The 17,514-nt window shown below is 38.7% G+C and overlaps 2 protein-coding genes across 2 annotated transcripts in view; both read right to left on the reverse strand.

Moving 5' to 3' along the window:
• Window positions 1-85: 85 nt before the first annotated feature.
• LOC145935885 (uncharacterized) overlaps window positions 86-17,514 on the reverse strand; it is a 36,046-nt gene continuing 18,617 nt past the window's right edge. Inside the window, exons 8-20 of the mRNA XM_083037645.1 lie at window positions 17,007-17,467; window positions 16,751-16,873; window positions 16,222-16,662; window positions 15,702-15,993; window positions 15,265-15,453; window positions 15,105-15,185; window positions 14,908-14,973; window positions 13,629-13,712; window positions 13,039-13,546; window positions 5,145-9,485; window positions 3,726-3,906; window positions 3,385-3,504; window positions 86-2,390 (exon numbers count right to left, since the gene is read on the reverse strand). Coding sequence (XP_082893771.1) covers window positions 1,930-2,390; window positions 3,385-3,504; window positions 3,726-3,906; window positions 5,145-9,485; window positions 13,039-13,546; window positions 13,629-13,712; window positions 14,908-14,973; window positions 15,105-15,185; window positions 15,265-15,453; window positions 15,702-15,993; window positions 16,222-16,662; window positions 16,751-16,873; window positions 17,007-17,467 — 7,348 coding nt within the window. The 3' untranslated portion in view covers window positions 86-1,929. The remainder of the gene's footprint in view (window positions 2,391-3,384; window positions 3,505-3,725; window positions 3,907-5,144; window positions 9,486-13,038; window positions 13,547-13,628; window positions 13,713-14,907; window positions 14,974-15,104; window positions 15,186-15,264; window positions 15,454-15,701; window positions 15,994-16,221; window positions 16,663-16,750; window positions 16,874-17,006; window positions 17,468-17,514) is intronic.
• Window positions 9,480-13,032, reverse strand: LOC145935879 (uncharacterized). Its single transcript, XM_083037629.1, has one exon. The coding sequence runs from the start codon at window positions 11,785-11,787 to the stop codon at window positions 10,183-10,185; it is 1,605 nt and encodes a 534-aa protein (XP_082893755.1). The 5' UTR covers window positions 11,788-13,032; the 3' UTR covers window positions 9,480-10,182.

Genomic DNA, 17,514 nt, shown 5'->3' on the forward strand with positions numbered 1-17,514 from the left:
AAGAAAAAATATACGTAATATCAAAAAAGGGAAGCGTATATCTTGAAACATATGGATCTACCGCGATATTCGCAAAAGAATTTCGAAGATGAAGTTCGAATATTCGATAGATCAACAAAGTATTCTTCTCGAACACTTTGTTACTGAACAATTGTCAAATAGACGAATACACATTATCATTTATACACGCGTATAATTGTATAATTATATATTATTATTATTATTATTTTACAGTATTTGTAAAACTGCGACAATTCAAAAATGGAAGCCTTACTACTAAAAACACGGCCGCCTCGCGTTGCATTACATTTATCAGCTATTATTGTATACACTTGTTTTGCCCATTTCATCTTCCTAAACTAGATTAATAACAAATAACATTGTGAGACAAGAATATCGGGGAAAATAAAGAAATCTTTGAAAAAAAATTCCATCAGAAATTGTTATTTTTTTTATCTCTGATGAAACGTTTTATGTTCGAAATGTTTTTTTTCATGCTTTTATCGAAGAATTTATGTTGATAAATTAAAGTGAAATTCGCCTGCTTCATCGTGTGGCTTATTTAGGAAATATCTATTTAGGAGAGAGAGACTATTATATTAATGAACTATATTTTAATTTTAGAAACATGTACAACAAATGCGTGTGGGTGGTTAAACTATGTTTCTTTTATTCCAAGTACAAAATCTTCGATACACACAGATTCGATATCGTCAATGAATGACTCGAGTAGAATTTATTTATTCGTCGACGTATTTGTTTCACAAGATAAGATAAAGAGGGTTTAACAATCGCGCGTGAAAGTTTACAGATAAATTAGCGCTTGATACGCTACGCGAAAAGAACGTTATCTTACACGCTATTCTCTTACACGTAATTCTATTAATATTTACATAAAGAGACTAATGATAATATCACCGCTCTGCGTTTTCGCTCGATTATATATGGCTATTGCACGATCGTACAAAAAAATATACGATACATTTTATTAGAATAATCACACTCGAAAATAGCCTTCTTCGTAGCATGACTGTAAGTGAATCAGTTTCCTCGAAAAGGCAACAGAATTTTAATTTTTTAATAAAATAACTGATTTTTTATATATGAGAAAAATTCTGTTAATATCAGTTTTATTTGATATATGTTGGGTTCTATTATATTAGAATAAAATAGTAACGATATTTAGAAATTTTTTTTTATCTTTGGGGATGAAGAAAACAACTGAAATTATGTTGCCTTTTCAATTAAACCGATTCAAGTCTTCCCGAACGAATAATCCAGTAATTTCACGCTTATTTCTTAACATTATCGTTTTATAATTCTGTATAATAATATAATCATAACATCACCTCGTGATTTTTATAGAATGCTCTCATTTATCTTGCTGCGATGACAGTAAAGTTTAAAAGTCTAAAATAATAATTTTCAAACTTTCGCGAGAACAAAAGTGAATCAAAATAAAATTTATATAAATTTATTTTATAAAAAATTAAGAAACATTCTCTTCTCTTAATCCTTAATTTTAAATCGAGAAATTTACTACTGAAAATGTCTGCTTTTTGTATTAGAAAAATTGATAACCGGAACCACTCGACAGTCATACATCTTCTCAGCGATCTTTCTCTCACAAATGGTATAAATAAACAAATTAAAGGAATATGTCTTTTTAAAATATATTCAGAAATTATTTTTACTGTATAAGCGCGCATTAATGGCGTAAATATAAAAATTATTGTATGTTTAATTCTATCCAGATACAAGAAAGAAAATTAAGAATCTAATTACATTCTCAGTCAAGTCTAATCGATCTTTCTTTTAATTAAGATTAGATTTATCTGAACAAAGAGGACTTTAAGTGACATCAAGTGCGACCGAATCTGAGGTAACTTTTTTATGTTAGACTGTCGAGTGAGTTAAGCGGAGCTTCGATTAGTCCTTGCAACCAAGACCAGTGGACCAATTGCAGATACCGCCGATCGGGTCGAAGGTCAGCCTGTCGGGGCAGGTGTACTCGGTTCCGATCACCTGGCCGTTCACCATACGGGCGCAAGTGATAAACTTCTTACACGAGTACGGATGCGGAAAGTTGCCTTGGTCCAGGCAGCGTATGGTACCTTTATTCGTGAGGAAGAGCTTACTATTGAGGAAAGGCTTGCCTACGATAACGATCGGCGTCTCATCCTCGTAATAATCGTAGTCGAGCACCGGCGGTCGTCTGGGTCTCGTGGTAGAATTCACCGTAGGCCGCGCACTTTTCGTCTTGGGTCTCTGACGGTTTCTGGAGTCTGCATCGTATCTCGAGATCACCGTCCTGTCGATCGCCGGATCTGTTCTAGGTGCTACGGTGGTGCTTATCTTGCGCCTTGCGGCGTCCCTTAACAGCGTTCGACCTAATTGTGTGGAACCTGATTAATCTTTGCCGCTTAAACGTTAGTTTACCAGGGATATGTTGATGAAACTTTGATTCCCAGAATGAGAGAGCGCGACGAAGTAGAAAGAGTGAGATTCATTAGTGAGATGTAAATCAACCTGAATAATGAGAGTCAGCAGTTGCGTGAAAGCCGAAGGACGAAGGAACGAGAATGTCTCAACAACCTTGTAAGGAATGTCAAGAGATCACTTGCATAAGATTGTGCTGTCAAATCTGTTGATTTAGAATGAATATTGAACGTACTAGCGGAAACAATTATTCTTGAGAAGGTCAATTGATCATTCGCAGAATCTCTCAAAGTAGGCCGAAGGATTTACGCCAAAGGATTTATTGTTCATTCTGTCAATGGCATAAATTCAATGATTAGTAATTAATTCGCTTAGCAAAGCAAATAAGGACCTTAAGAAACGTGGCCTTAAGAAACAGAGAGGAGAAAGAGAGAGATGACAAATTAAAATAATGGTACATTGAAGTTGCACGATTAAATTAGTAAGAAAACATTGATCAATGAGAGAGATCCGCGCATAAATCGCAGAATTGTACGGTATAATATAATTATAATTGAAGAAAAAACAGTGAAAAGACAAATGCTTAAAGCGAATGTCATGAGAGAAACATGGAGCGAATTAATGAATTAGTTGACCGAGATGATGTTATTGCGAAGACTTCCTATTTTAAAAAGACGACCTCTTGTGTGATTAGCGTCATATTTTTATATAAGTTGAGAAGTCGGCGATTTTCAGGAGATTATCGGGATCGTCGTTAAACAGAGACAGTTATCAGAAATGACCCGATATAGAAGAAGGCTGAGGTTGAGATGAATCAAGTGTTGTTAGTTGAAACGCATAGCTAGTCCGCCAAAAGAATAAGGCTCGTATAATATAATGATATGGTATTTTAAATTAGAAGAAGTAAGTAGTCGGATGACGCATTTTCTAGCAAGTATAATGTACCAGTGTCCGACGATGATAGCGGTGGATCCGTTAAAGTCACCGCGAATTCTTGGGCGCGGATGCTTTGATCGGACACATCCGCCTTTTGATCATTCTGGATGGCGGTCGATCCGGAATCCTCTAAAAAATTGAAAGGAGTTTTCGAAAAATTTAAGCTTAAAGATGTAAGAATAAAATCAATTGGACGCAGTTATGCAATATGGAACCAACCACCAATTTTTTTTATTTCGAGATTTTTATTGCAAATTGTGCCTGACACATTCAGGCACAATTTGCAATAAAAATCTCGAAATTGGAAAAATTGATTGGTTCCTGATTATGCTATTTTTTCATGAACCTACCGATGAGGTCTATCCTCGACGAGAAGGTGGTCTCGATTGGTCTACCTCTTCGATAAATAGCTACTGTGCTCGGAAAGGTATTGATTAATGGAACATTCGTCGTCGACTGTGTCGGTTTTCTGTATCTATTAGAGTATCCTGTCGTGCGACCGATGGATCCACCGTTCTTTAAGGAATTTACCTGTTGGAGTGATATAATTGATATACTATACGTATATGCTACAAATAATGCAAAGCGCGACAGAGATAAATATTGATGTATAAATATTAATTATATTGATTATATGAATCTCTTATGAATGCATACACCTGTGATATGTGTTTGCAATTTCGAACAAAGCAAGTTTAAGATAAAAATTAAGATAAAGAGAATTGAGAGAATCTCGAGATTGATATCTCAGACAACACAAGTAATTAAAATATTATTCGTCTAAAAATTTTTAAAATACTAAAATTTAATCCTTATTAAAATATATTTTTTTAAATTATGTCTTATTTATATAACTCTTTTATACATTTTTAACTTTTAATTTTCTAAATATTTTTCAAACATTTTTTAGATATATAAAAGACTTTCTAATTTTTTAATTTTATTTAAAGCGTCTAAAGAGTTTCTAAATTTTTCAAACATTTTTTCGTTTTTTTTTTTTTTAGATTTTTGTGTTGTTTGAAACATCTCGCGTGTTAAGACGTATTAATCATTTTGATTCAAGCGTTAAAAAATAATGTCAGAAGAAGTGAAATGTGAACGCTCACGCAGAAAAATGCGCCTTTTTAAAAGATATTTGTTAATTTGTAAGAAGAACTAGCAGCACGGATGAAGATGATGTTCCTAATCCATTCGCATTTCAGAGTGTTCGCTCAAAGAAAAAGATCAGGTTTCCAAATTCATATTCCGGATTCCACCCCGAAGGAAGAATTCTAATAACCACAGAAAGAAGAGCATCTCTTCGTAGATAGGCAATGCGATGATGACGTAGCAGCGTAAAGGATGATCATATAATTTCTCGTTTCACGAAAGGTATTTTGGTTAGATCCAGCGAGTGATCGATGATCGAGAGATCTTGTCAGGTAGATATTCAAGAAAGCCATTGTTATGAATTGTTATAACCAATTCCTTCCGCATTAGTCGATCATGAAGATATCGCTGTAGTATATCAATTTAGGCACCGGAAGCAGATTCAGAAGAGGAGATTACATTGTTTAAAAGGCATCTTCAGTCAGGCGATTTTGTTCAAGTAATGACATTAAGGCGATGATGATCTTTCTACTATTTACGAGAGATCTTTCGGTTAGCGAAGAAGAGGCAGCGGCGTTTCTCGTTTCGTTTTCGCTTTAGTTAAAGCAACATGCAATCGGTCAAGGAACTACAGTATGTTATCAAGGCAAAGTGAGTCTTCAATATAAAACTGCACTGACCTCGAGCGAGGGCTGATCAGTGTCCTCCTTGACCAGAACGAAAGTCTCCGTGGTTTGCAGTTCCTTAGTATCTTCCAGTCGTTCGATTGTCGCCTCCTTTCTCCCGTATTTAAAATGCGTCACCATCTTTTCATGGTCAGGAAGGTCATCTACGTGAAGATTATTTGAAAAGTCTTTATTGCTAAAGTCAGAATGTGCAATTGTTTCTTCAGCTATCGAGTCCTTTTCTTCGGACGTAGATTTGATGTTTTTTCTTGTCTCTTCTTCGTCGAAAAGATTTACATTCGTGTGAAAATTACTTGAAAAACTACCTTGAAGATCTTTATCGATAGAATCAGAATTCAAACTCATCTCTTTAGCTGTTGAGTTCCTTTTCTCAGATTTAGGTTTGATAGTCTTCAATACAACTCTCAGCCTTTTTCTAGGTTTATCGACGGGAAAATTTTTACCTCTTCTAAGATTATTTGAGAAAGCGCCTCGAAGAATTTCATCTGTAGAATCTGAATTTGCACTGGCTTCTTCGGTCTTCGTTTCTTTCTCTTCGAATTCAGGTCTAATTTTTTTTCTAAGCACAATTCTCATTCTTCTTCTTGTGTTTTTTTCATCAGCAAGATTTTCACTCGTGCTAAAATTATTCGAAATATTATTTTGAAGATTTTCATCGATAATATTTGTACTTGTTTCCTTAATCGTGGAATTATTTTCTTCAAATTTAGGCCGGATACTCCTTAGTAAAACTCTCATTCTTCTTCCTCTATTTCCATTATTGGAAAAATTCTTATTTGCATGAAAATTTATCGAAAAATTGCCTTGAAAATTTTTATCAACAGAATCAGGATCTGCTCTTACTTCTTCGGTTAAATTTTTTTTCTCGGATTTAGGTCTAATGCTCTTCAACACAACTCTCATTCTTTCTCTCTTGTTTTCTTGTACAGGAAAATTCTTACTCATACGAAGATTACTTTGAAAATTACTTGAAAGATTTTCATTGACAGAATCTGAATCGATACTGGTTTTATTCGTTGCAAGGGTTTCTTGAGATTGTTTTTTCTCGATATTTCCATTTTTATGATGAACTTTCTCGCCATGAAGCGTTTTAGTCTCATTGTCAGTAGCAGTAGATGGTTGAAAAAGTAATGTTGTTGCTTGTAAAGTAGTGGTCTCCTTTTCTATAACTCTTTCCCTGAATCTCTTCGATACGATTCTTCTTCGTACATTATAGCTCGCTCGATTATATGCAACGTGATCCTCAGTAGTATTTTGAACAATATCTTCGTCGGGTCTGATAGTGCTACTGATCGGTTGAAAGTTAACTCTCGTCCTCTTTTGCGTGATTCTTCTTCTGAGATTCTGCTCAACCACCCTCGAAGTATAATTAGGAGGTCTTCGTGGTCGCCCGCGATACAACGTGACTCGATGTAGAGGATATTGATTGACTGTATCCTGTACTACAGGTCTTCCGAGCCAATTGTTCTTTCGATTTACGACGCGACGAGATTTGGAGGTTTTTTGACCGATTTGATCATCGAATTTCGAAGTCTGATCTTGTTTTCGACTTATAGCGCCTTCCTCGGAAGCTGTCTTCATTCTTGGAGTTGTAGATTCTTCACTCATCGTTTGTACGGAACTCGGTTCATAAATGCCCGTAGTTTGAATTATGCTGTTTGTCGCGATCGATTCATCATTAGTCGCGGAAAGTGTCGATTTTTCTACAACCGAAGGAGTTTGCGTAATCATTGATGTCACGGAATTCTCGCTCATTCGATCCGAAAATTCAGTGGTCGACAATATCGCAGAATTCGTACTAGGAAGAGATCTCGAAATGGCAGTCGAGGTGAATATTGGAGAAGTTTCGAATGTCGTGGGAATTTCGGTAGTTTGGATAGACTTTGCAGTTGTTGTGACGAATATTTCGGAATTGTTGCTAATATTAAAATCATTCGGATTGAAATGTGTCGTGGTAGATTCGATCGTTAAAGTTGTGGGTACAACTGACCTCGTTGAGGTTGTATCTACGCTTGTAACGAAATCTTTGAACAAAATTACGGAATTACTTCTAGGTCGACTCGAAGTTGTCAAAGTGTCAGTGATTGCGAAATTAGAAGAAACGTTTACATTTGCAGACGTAATTACATTAGAGTCATCAGAGACATTAATCGTCGGAATAACTACAGTTGAAGGTATAGTCGTAGTTAGCATATTTGTTACAGTTATAATATCTGTATCCAAGAGATTGCTCGTTGTCGCAGGTAAAGTCGCATGCGTAGAAGAAATAATTGTCGACGATGAAGTATTAATAACAGGAATCATCATAGTTGCTGGAGTAACAAATGCGGGATGATTTGTAATCGTAGTTTCAACTTCGGCACTTGTAGCTGCAAATCTAGTTATTGTAGGATCAATAGTGATTTCTTGCATACTCGTAGCCGGACTATTTGAAGTCGCGACTGTAGAATCTGTGACTGTTGAAATAATTTCATTTCCTGCACTAATTGTAATTACCGGTTCAGTCGTAACTGCAGAATCAGTCACAATTGCGTTCGTATTTGTCGGAACAGTTACGGAATAATTCGTAATTGCTGAAGTAATTTGAACTTCAGCGCTCATAGTTGCGGGTACAATCATATTTGCAAAATCAGTCGAATGATTTGCATTTGGGGAGGTAATTTCAACGCCAATACTCATAGTCACGGGTATAATTACAGAATCATTTGCGATTGCGTGCGTGCTCGCGGTTGTTGGAATATCAGCTGCGGAATGATTTGCAGTCATGGAAACTGGAAATTCAATTTCAGCGCTTTTAGTCGCGGATTCAATCATGATTGTGGCTTGATCGCTTGCAATCATGGGAGTCTTTACAACTGCGTCAGTCGATGATGGTGTGATCGTAATTATAGTTTCGTTTGCGGTCGAAGGCATCGTAGTTACGCTTGTAAAATCGTCAGAGATTGTTGAAATAATCGTAGAATCACTCGTTATTGAAGCGATTTTAGAAACTGAAGGAGTCGGCGTAATTATCGAGTTTGTCAAAGTGATCGCTGCTTCTGCATTTGTGCGATTTTTCGAGTCTTTGGTCTTCGAATCGTTAATTAAATACGCAGTTGAATCGTTATAAATATCTAAAATTTCAGGAGACATCGTAGATTCGGACACAATTGGTGGAATTATCGGTGTCGTCGAAATCGAAGTGAGTTTACGCTTCGCCGAAGTCAATGTCGAAAGGACTTCAGAGGTTGTAGAAGCATTTTTGAAAATACTCGTCGTGGTATGAGAAACACTTTCGTCGATTCGTCTCTCGGCTTCCTTGATCGGCGAAACAATCCTGCTTCGTTTTCTGGCCACTATACGTTTACCCGTCCACAACGGAATGCTAGCCTCGTTGTGTCTGACCACGCCGAGAGTGAATCTTCGTCTTGTCGACGTCGTCGGTGAAACGGCGTAAACATTAGAAAGGGGTGTCGTATTATAATCGAAATTACGAAACAATTTTTCTCTTTTAGACGCAGGTCTACTGACAGGAATTGTAATCGTGTCGAGCTCTTTATAAGTCGAAGGATTCTCGGTACTGTCGGAAGAATTTTCCAAAGAATTGAACGTGGAAGATTTCTCTTCACGATTATCAACGCCTTTACTTTTAATAATATCATTTACATTATTGTCGAAAGTATTGAGTTCTAACTCCTGATCGTTAGGAGTTACAGCGACAATTTCGTCGGTTTTAATATCGTTCTGATTATTATGAGTGACAGTGACTGTCTCGTCAGTCGTGGAAATGTAGTCGGGTATTAAAGCGGTCTCCGTCTGCCGTTCAATGGAACTGTCGATCGTCGTGTAAGATGACGTAAAGTCACCCGCCAATGTCGACGATAATAGATCGTTCTCGCTTCTGGTGATGTAAAAGCCACGTGTCAGCGGGCTGGAAGTCAAACTGACGAGAGGAATGCCGCGCATCGTTGTCGGTTTAAGATACATCGAGGTCGAAGATGTCTTTCGTCTATCCTCTTCCTGATTAACAGCGTTTGTAACTAAAGTTCCTTCCTCATCTATTCTCTTTGAAGTGCGAGATCTCGCTTTGTTTTCCGAAGCTTGTCGCAACCAGGAATCGCCGGTTTCCTCTCCGATTATGTCTCTTATTGATTGCTCTTTTTCCTCATTTTGCGATTCGCTTGTTTCTTGAACGAACGATTCTTCAACGTTTTGTTGGCTAATGTCGTTGTCCACGTCGTTGTGCAAAAATACGGACGACGGTGTCGTAGCGATACGATCGTCGTCGTAGTAAGTCGTCGGATAACCAATCAGTTCCTTCAGGGTCGGTAATCTGATAGTTTTCGAATCGGCGACCTGAAAAAATCAGAACAAGGCAGCGCGCTTTAATGCGAGGTTCCCTCTCAGGGAGTTCTTTCCTTCTTTTCAATATTTTTTTTTTTTTTTTTTCTTTATAATCTCCTTCTTCTCTGTGTTTCTGTCTTTCTGTGTGAGCTGCGCCAGTTTTAAAGGAGAAAAGAAGGAACGTGAAGAGGGGAGCTCTCTGGTTGTCTATTAATGTGTCTCGCTTGCTGCGTTAATTCGGATGATAAGATGTCATCCTGGGTCATCGATAGCATATTTAGCGATGATTGTACTTGTGGTAAGTAGCAGTACATCGAGTTATCAGAGGATTTAGTCGAGGTTCCTCTAAGAGACATAAGCGGATTATAGGAGATGCTCGTTATGATTCGTCTTTATTATTATTGATTAAGAGATAATGTGATGCGTGAAGATTATTCGGTCATCGGTCATCGTGAGCTAGCGATTATTCTTCCAATCATAATGGCATTTGTTTAATGTGTTCATCTCTCATAGAGCAATCTTAAACATGATTAATGCTCGTAAAGTACTATATACATTAGTTCCTAGTAGCGAAAGTCTATTAAATCTCTATCGTTTTCGCCGAATAAATCGGTGATTGCGATGGGTATTTCTTAATTAATTTAATTGGCCGCTTCTATATACATTGTCGACACCGGTAACAATGATTAGTAATGATTAGTAACTCCTATTATTTTACGGAGTTTTTGGCGGCGATCAAGTTACTGAACACCGACTCGATCTCGATGGTCGAAGGCTCTTGGGACTCCGTGGTGAATCGACCATCATAGCGATGACTACTGAACTCGCCCTCGATCGGCAGAGTAGAATGCTCGACACCTTGACGTATCTCGTTGACAGCTTCGTCATCAAATCCTGTCATCAATGACGGGGTCGTCGAAGAAAACTGATCCGCCGGTATCCACGTGGTCGACGTAAGCGACGAATATTTAGTCTTGATGAGGATCTTTTGCCGTTCCGTGGTGCCGGATTCCGTCACCGAGGTCACCAATCGAGTCACCGGCTTCGCCGTCGTGTAATCGGGATCGATTAGGTTCTGCGAGTCGAAAGGATCGTTGTTCCTCGGCGTCGTCGTCTTAAGCGACTGCTGCTTCCGAAGAAGGGCATCGGCGGTGTAATCGAACTTCCTCGCCGGTATCAGGGTCTCCGTGACAGATGCTTCCGTGCTGGTCGATGTTGGATGCTTCGAGTACAAGCGCGTCCTAAAGTACTGCCAGGTACTCGCGGGTTCCAGACTCGACGATGTTATTTCCTCGTTGATTTTGACGTTATCACGGTTTTGGAGCTTGTAACGCGTTCGCGGCTGCCGGAGATTGGATTGTCTCAGCTTGGTTTCTTTGGTTTCCGGTGTCTCTTCGGATTCTTCGGGCGCGGAGTCTAACGGGTGATATCGTTTGGGCGATAAAGCCTCTTCGGGATCGAAGGGTCTCTTCAGGATTACGGGAATCTTATAGCGCGGTCGAATCTCTGACTTGTTTGAAGTAATCGGAGTCGATTGATACGTAGTATTTTCCGTTTCTTTATCGATATTATCGATATCCTCGATACGAATTGAAGAATTGCTTATCTGGTCACTTGACGAAACTGTGGTGTAACTTTTCCAGAATTCCGCAAAATCAGCCGAAAGAGCGTTCGCAGAAACCGAATTGTTCTTCACGGTCGTATTTTCCGTAACTTCCGTAACTTCCTGTCCAATCAAATCGCGAGATCTGTCATTTGCGTCCTTCTTTTCCTCTTGATTTTTGAAATCATCGAGTAGTACATTAACGGTGGTAGAAGAAATCGGATGACGTCGAGTGAATAAATTATTTCTGCGTCTCGAGAGAATCTCGTGGCTACTGTTCTCCGTTGATGATGACACGAGAGGATATCGACTAGTCGTGCTAATTACTCCAGAAACTAACACAGGATTCTTGCGAATGAATTTTTTACGCGCGTATCTCACCTCCAAGGTCGATCTTGAAGGCGATTCCGTCGTGAATAGTCCTGTAGTTATTTGCGCGCGAGTAGACTCCGGTTCCGATGTAGTCATTTGCGTAGACAAGTTCTCAGATCCTGGTACCAACGTTTCTTCCCAAAGCGCGCTGCTTTCAGTATTATCGAGCGTAGCTGTCGCCAACGTTGATTCTAACGTAGTATCTTCAACATTCATTTCTCTCGTCGATGGATATTCTTCATCGGCAAATGTCTCCAAAATATTCACAAAGGTAAAATCATCGAAATTATAATCAGTAGATAAAGTGGACTCTGTGACAGCTAGAGTGGAGTCTTGCATTTCCTTCGTATATCCTATAGCAACCGGCAATTCTTCAGCATCCTTATTTATCGGAGTAACTCCTGTCCGATCAGTAACAATTGTCGATTTTTCAACATCCTCGTCATCTCCTATCGAAGTCGTTGATTCTGGAAGAAGACTCGAGTCTTTTTGCGCTTCTTCCTCGAGAGAAACTTCGGTTGACGAGGTGTCTTGAAGTGGACGTTTTCGCTTTATCACTTTTCGTCTGCGAAACGCATCAGATCTTTCCTCTTCTTCTGCTTCGATAGTGTCGACAGCTGCATTGTTCGATGATATTGGTCTTTTCCTCAGAATAACTTTCCTTCTTTTCGGCGCTTCCGTCGTACTTTCTGCGTGTTCGGTGACGATTATCACCAATTTGGGATTAAACTCGTGAGTCTCGATGTGAGCGGTTGTCGTGGCGATGGAGTCATCAGGTCGATCACTCGTATAATCGACCTTGTTGGAGGCAGTCGTAATGTCAATTAATTCAACCGGTTTCACGTGATTGACATAGATTGGCTCGATGGTATTAGATTCAACGAGGGAATCAACTAAAGTCGCTTCTTGATCGACGATGTTTGTCAAATCGTTTTTATCACTCTCCGCGGAAGTACTTGATTCGAGAACTTTCGACGTTATCGATGCGATCTGCTTCCGATGCGACTCAACATTCGCGTTTTGCACCGGATCTTGCACATTGTTCCTCTTCTTCGTCTGCTTCGTCCTGTCATACAACTCGCGATTGACAGTCGGTCTCTTAAAGACTCTGATGTTCGTTATCTTGTCATTCTCTTCGTCGTTGTTCTCAGTTCGCGATCGAAGCAACACGTTTTTTCTTCGACTACCCTGCGTTATCTTGACTATCGGACTGTCATCCAATTCATTGGTTTTAGTGGACTCCGTGCTGCTGACTCTGTTGGGTCTCCGAAATTTTCTCCTGATATCGCTGGTGCTGATTGTACTGACGGTCGTCGAACTCGTCGTTTTGCCTCTTTCTCTGTACCTGGGACTTGGAGCGGAATTCGTGGAAACATCTTCTGTCCTCGCTTTCGAGGTCGGCGGGGTGTATCTGCTGGATCCTCTACTGCGCGATCTGCTCGAATCTTTGCTCCTCAACGTGGAGATCTCCGCGTGTGGAGCATCCACAAGTTCGTCTTCGGCAACTCGATTAATCGGTCTCGTCCTTGATCGGACTCGCCCCAGAAACGGACTGGACGGACGCGTGGAATTTCGCGACGTTATACTCACCTTGGATCTACTCGATGGAGGGGCGCTCGTCGTTGTCGTCGTCGTTGCCTCCGACGAGCTAAATCTTCGTCTGGCGAAGCCGAAAGGTCGCGGCTGCGAAACTGCGGCGATCGTTGACTTACTCGCCGACGCTACCGTCGTCCTCGTCGTCGTCGTTGACGAGGTGGTCGCCGGCAGAGTCGTGAACAAGATTTCCGTCGCCGAATCTTCCACCAGTTTCACCGAGTCCGGGGTAGAATCAGTGTTGTCCACTTTAGGACTGACACTGGATGGATTTTTTAGCGGTTCGAGGCTGATCACGGTGAAGACTTCGGTAGAGGTCGAAGTGGTCGTCGTGGGTGTCGTCGTCGTCGTCGAAGTGGTCGTACTAGCTGTTGTACTTCTAGGTTGTACTTCTGAGTCTTCTTCAAGCTTTGTTGGCAAAGTCGTTATCTCGAATGAAGATATGCTAGATAAATTTTCCAACGGTTTCGAAGTAGTGCCTCTAAATCTTTGTACGTTGCTATATCTAAAAGATTTCGAGAATTATGTGAATTGTATAGCGATATGATAAATATGTTACGATAAAAAGAAATGTCGTGTATAGAAACCTAGAATCGATTGTTGGAGAACCGTCGTTTCTCTCCGTCGTTGATAGATCCACGTCTGTCAAATCAACTCCCTTCTCTGAATTCCTAAAGTTTGTTATAATAAAGAGATAAATATTTTATGTGAAAATATATTAATACATACATAGTGTATACAAATTGCATATTTATTATGTAACTAGAACAACACAAGCGCGCCATTCTTCAGTTTTATATTAAAAAGAATGATATTTCTAAAAACCAATTTTTTTTAACAGAAATCAGCTGATAATTGTCAAAAATATTAATCGAGTTTAAAGAATTATGACATATTTAAAACATATTATTTTAATTTTTATAACATATATTATTATTTTAAAAATTAATTAGCAAATTAACTCTTTAATCAGCTGATTTCTGTCAAAAAATATTACTAAAACGTTAATTTGCTAATTAAATTTCAAAGTAATAATATATGTGTATATAGTAATAATATATATGTTATAAAAATTAAAATAGTAATATATTGTAAATAATACAATACTTCATCCTCGATTAATATTTTTTGACAAAATTCAGCTGATAACTGTCAAAAATTTGAACCGTGTTAATAAATAAAAATATTAATAAATCTTTTCGTCAAAAAATCATAATTACTCACAATGTTGTGATTACCTCGCTTATCAAAAGATTCTTATAGAAAATTCTATTTTTTTGTTCGCACTTTTTGTTTTAGATTTAAATACTGAATTTTTATGCATGGCATAATTAATTAATATATATTTTTATGCGTTGATTGCAATACATGCATAAAAATATGTGAATTATGCAATGCATAAAAATTCATTATTTAAATCTCCAATAGAGAACGAAAAAAATAGAATTTTCTACAAGAATCTTTCGATCAAAATATCTTTGCTTCCATTAGATTCGTGTATTTGTACACATCCACCACGCTGCACGTCTCGTGCGAGACTGACCGCAAGACTCTGAGCAGCGATATCGCCAAACACAGCCTACACGTCCACCACGCTGCGCGTCTAGCGCGAGACTGACGGACTGACGATCAGTCTCGCAACTCGCAATCGCAATCGTTTCGAGAATCGAGAATCAGTCTCGCGCGAGACGCGCAGCGTGGTGGACGTATAGGCTGCGCTTGGCAATACCGCTGCTCAGAGTGCTCAGTCTTGCGGTCAGTCGATACCTTTTTTAAAAAGGGAAAATTGAAGAATGGCGCGCGCTTGTATTGTTTTAGTATATTATATTGTATATTATATTATACAACTAATAATTCGTCAATTACCTGAAACCTGAGCCTTGATTTTGAGAAGATTTCGATGTGTCAAAACTTGCTGCATTATTTTGTTGTCTAAAAAAATATTATTATACGATATTAATCAACTTTAATATATTATATATATAAATAGATAAGATAATATAATATAATATAAAACGCGCTTCCATTATCTCGATATAAAAATATTGAATGTATATATTTACTTCGAAATATAAGGTCTTCGTCTGCGAGTCGGTTTCTCTTTCTCGACTTCCACTTCTTTCTCTTCCACGTCATTTTCGATTCTGAAAATTTCAAAATAACGTGAAAAACGATCGGGAGTAAAATCAATTATTTTGTCAATCATATTATCGTCAATCATACTTAGACGTCGTAGTAGAGGGTCGTGTTCGACGAATGTTTACATAATTTGGCGTCACTCGTCGCGTGGACGAGCTTTCTTCTAACGGATTGCTGATACTTTCCTCCTCAGAGGAAGCTACGTCGGTGTTATCGTCATCTTCCTCATTCTCGTCAATTTCTTCATTCTCCGATTCCTTCGTGGCTGATGATCTAACATCAATATAAATGTATTGTAAGAAAAATTAAAATATATATTAATTAAATATTTTTATAATGTATCAAAGCAGCTTCAACAATGTTAATTTTAATCTTGATTCAATGGATTATATTATATTTTTAAATTAGAATTAGAAGAAAGAATAAATTATAAATTGGAAGCTAATCGATCTTGACGAATATAATCAATACAAAAAAATGAGTATTAGCTTGCTAACGAATAGAGATATGTGGCGACTGACTTAGGTCTTTCGATAGTGACATATTGAGGTTTCTGCGATCGTCTGAGACTCTTCACTTCGGGAATGTCGTCCAAGCCTTCGAACTGCGCTCTTCCTGGTCCGTTCACGTAACTAGTTTCCGAGGATGATAATACAGGTCGTTGACCGCTACTGAATCTGTTCGTCTGGCGATTCAACACTCGCTCGTATAGACTACGACTAATCGTAGCCGGGGTGACACTTTCGCTGTCCGATCTACTCTCAGAATTTTTCTCTTGAAGTAGTAATTGTTTCTCCAGGTGTTCTATTCCGCCTGTCATATGAGTAGAAAAAATTATTATAAGAGAGAAATTTTATCTAAAAAAATAATTGATGTGATGAAAAATATTAATATATAAATAGTAATATAAATAATATAAAAAGATATTAATGGGAAGAAAGAGAGTTTTAATATATTGTAAAAAATAATTCATATAAGTAGAAAAATTATTAGATTATTTATTTTTATTTTTTTTACATGTTTAAGTAAACCTATACTTGCCAGCTTTTTTGATGAGATCGATCAGTTCCTTGATCACCCTTGGATCCTCCTCATCTTCGCTATCGATTTCTCTCTCTGGTTCGCTTGGTGGTGTCATTGTCGTTGTAGTAGTTGTAGTAGTTGTTGTCGTGCTAGGCCGATTTCTAGTGAGTGTCTTATATACGAGAGGTTTCGTCGTCGTGGTAGTCTTCGGCTCTTCTCTCACATCCTCTTCTTCAGTTTCCTCGATCTCGTCCTCGTCCTCGTAATCTTCCTCCGAGTCGTACTCTTCCGACTCTTCGGCCTTTGCGGTCGTCGTGCTGTGCAAGTAAGTCGTTCGACTAGTTGCAGCTGTGATGGGTGATCTAGTAGTCGAGACGACTGATGATGTCTTCAACGTCTTTGGACAAATCACATTGCGAGGGTAATCGCAGGAATCCGCCGCCTTGTTGAATACCAAACCTGCGAAAATTCAACGTTTTTAAGATTGGAAGTGAACACAATTAGCGTTAAATGTGCGAGATTATTATTTATAAAAAAGTAAAATTACCTGAAGGGCAGGTAAACTGATGGGCAACCACGCCAAGTCCACTCGGACCACTGTCGAGACACCAGAAGTATTTCTTGCAGTCTCGAGGATGCGGGAAGAAGCCTTCGTCCTCGCATTTAAAGTCTATAAAAAATAAACACAATGTTCTTTAACTTTATCTAACAAAGCTAAAAGATCTTTTTCACATCTCATCGTGCTCTCTCACATAATCGATTCACTGCCTAAAAAACACACGTTGTACTACATGAAAACTTACCACTTCCTGGATCGGGAGTAGTCGGCGGTTCAGGAGTCGTCAGCTTGTTGCTCAGGGACCCCTCGTCCTCGTCAGTCTTGCTCTGTCCTTTACGTCTAGACTGTTTTCTACGGGAGCTATGATCGGTGGAGCTATTTCGCGTTTTGCTTGTGTTCCGGTTCTTCGGTCGCTCGGTCTTCTCTGTAACTCTGACAGTGTTTCTACTCTCTACGTCCTCGATGTCCGATGACGGATCGTACGATCTCCTTGATACCTCCCGATCTTCCTCATCAACACTCGTTTTCGATTTCAAAGTGTTACGGTACTTTGGCCTTGAAGAGGATACACGTCTATTGGTGATCGGAGCCGATGTGGTGCTACTTCTTTGACTATTTGTGCCTAACTTACGAGCGTTGCTTTGAACACCTTGAGTGCGAATCTTTTTCCGACTGTCCACTGACTTTGTATTTTCGATATTCCTGCTACGCGATAATAACAATCTTTATTTCTCTAATTTAATATAGAAAAA

This window comes from Prenolepis imparis, unplaced genomic scaffold (assembly GCF_030444845.1).
Source record: "Prenolepis imparis isolate NDT839.2.m4 unplaced genomic scaffold, iyPreImpa1.0 SCAF_5, whole genome shotgun sequence".
Taxonomy (NCBI): domain Eukaryota; kingdom Metazoa; phylum Arthropoda; class Insecta; order Hymenoptera; family Formicidae; genus Prenolepis; species Prenolepis imparis.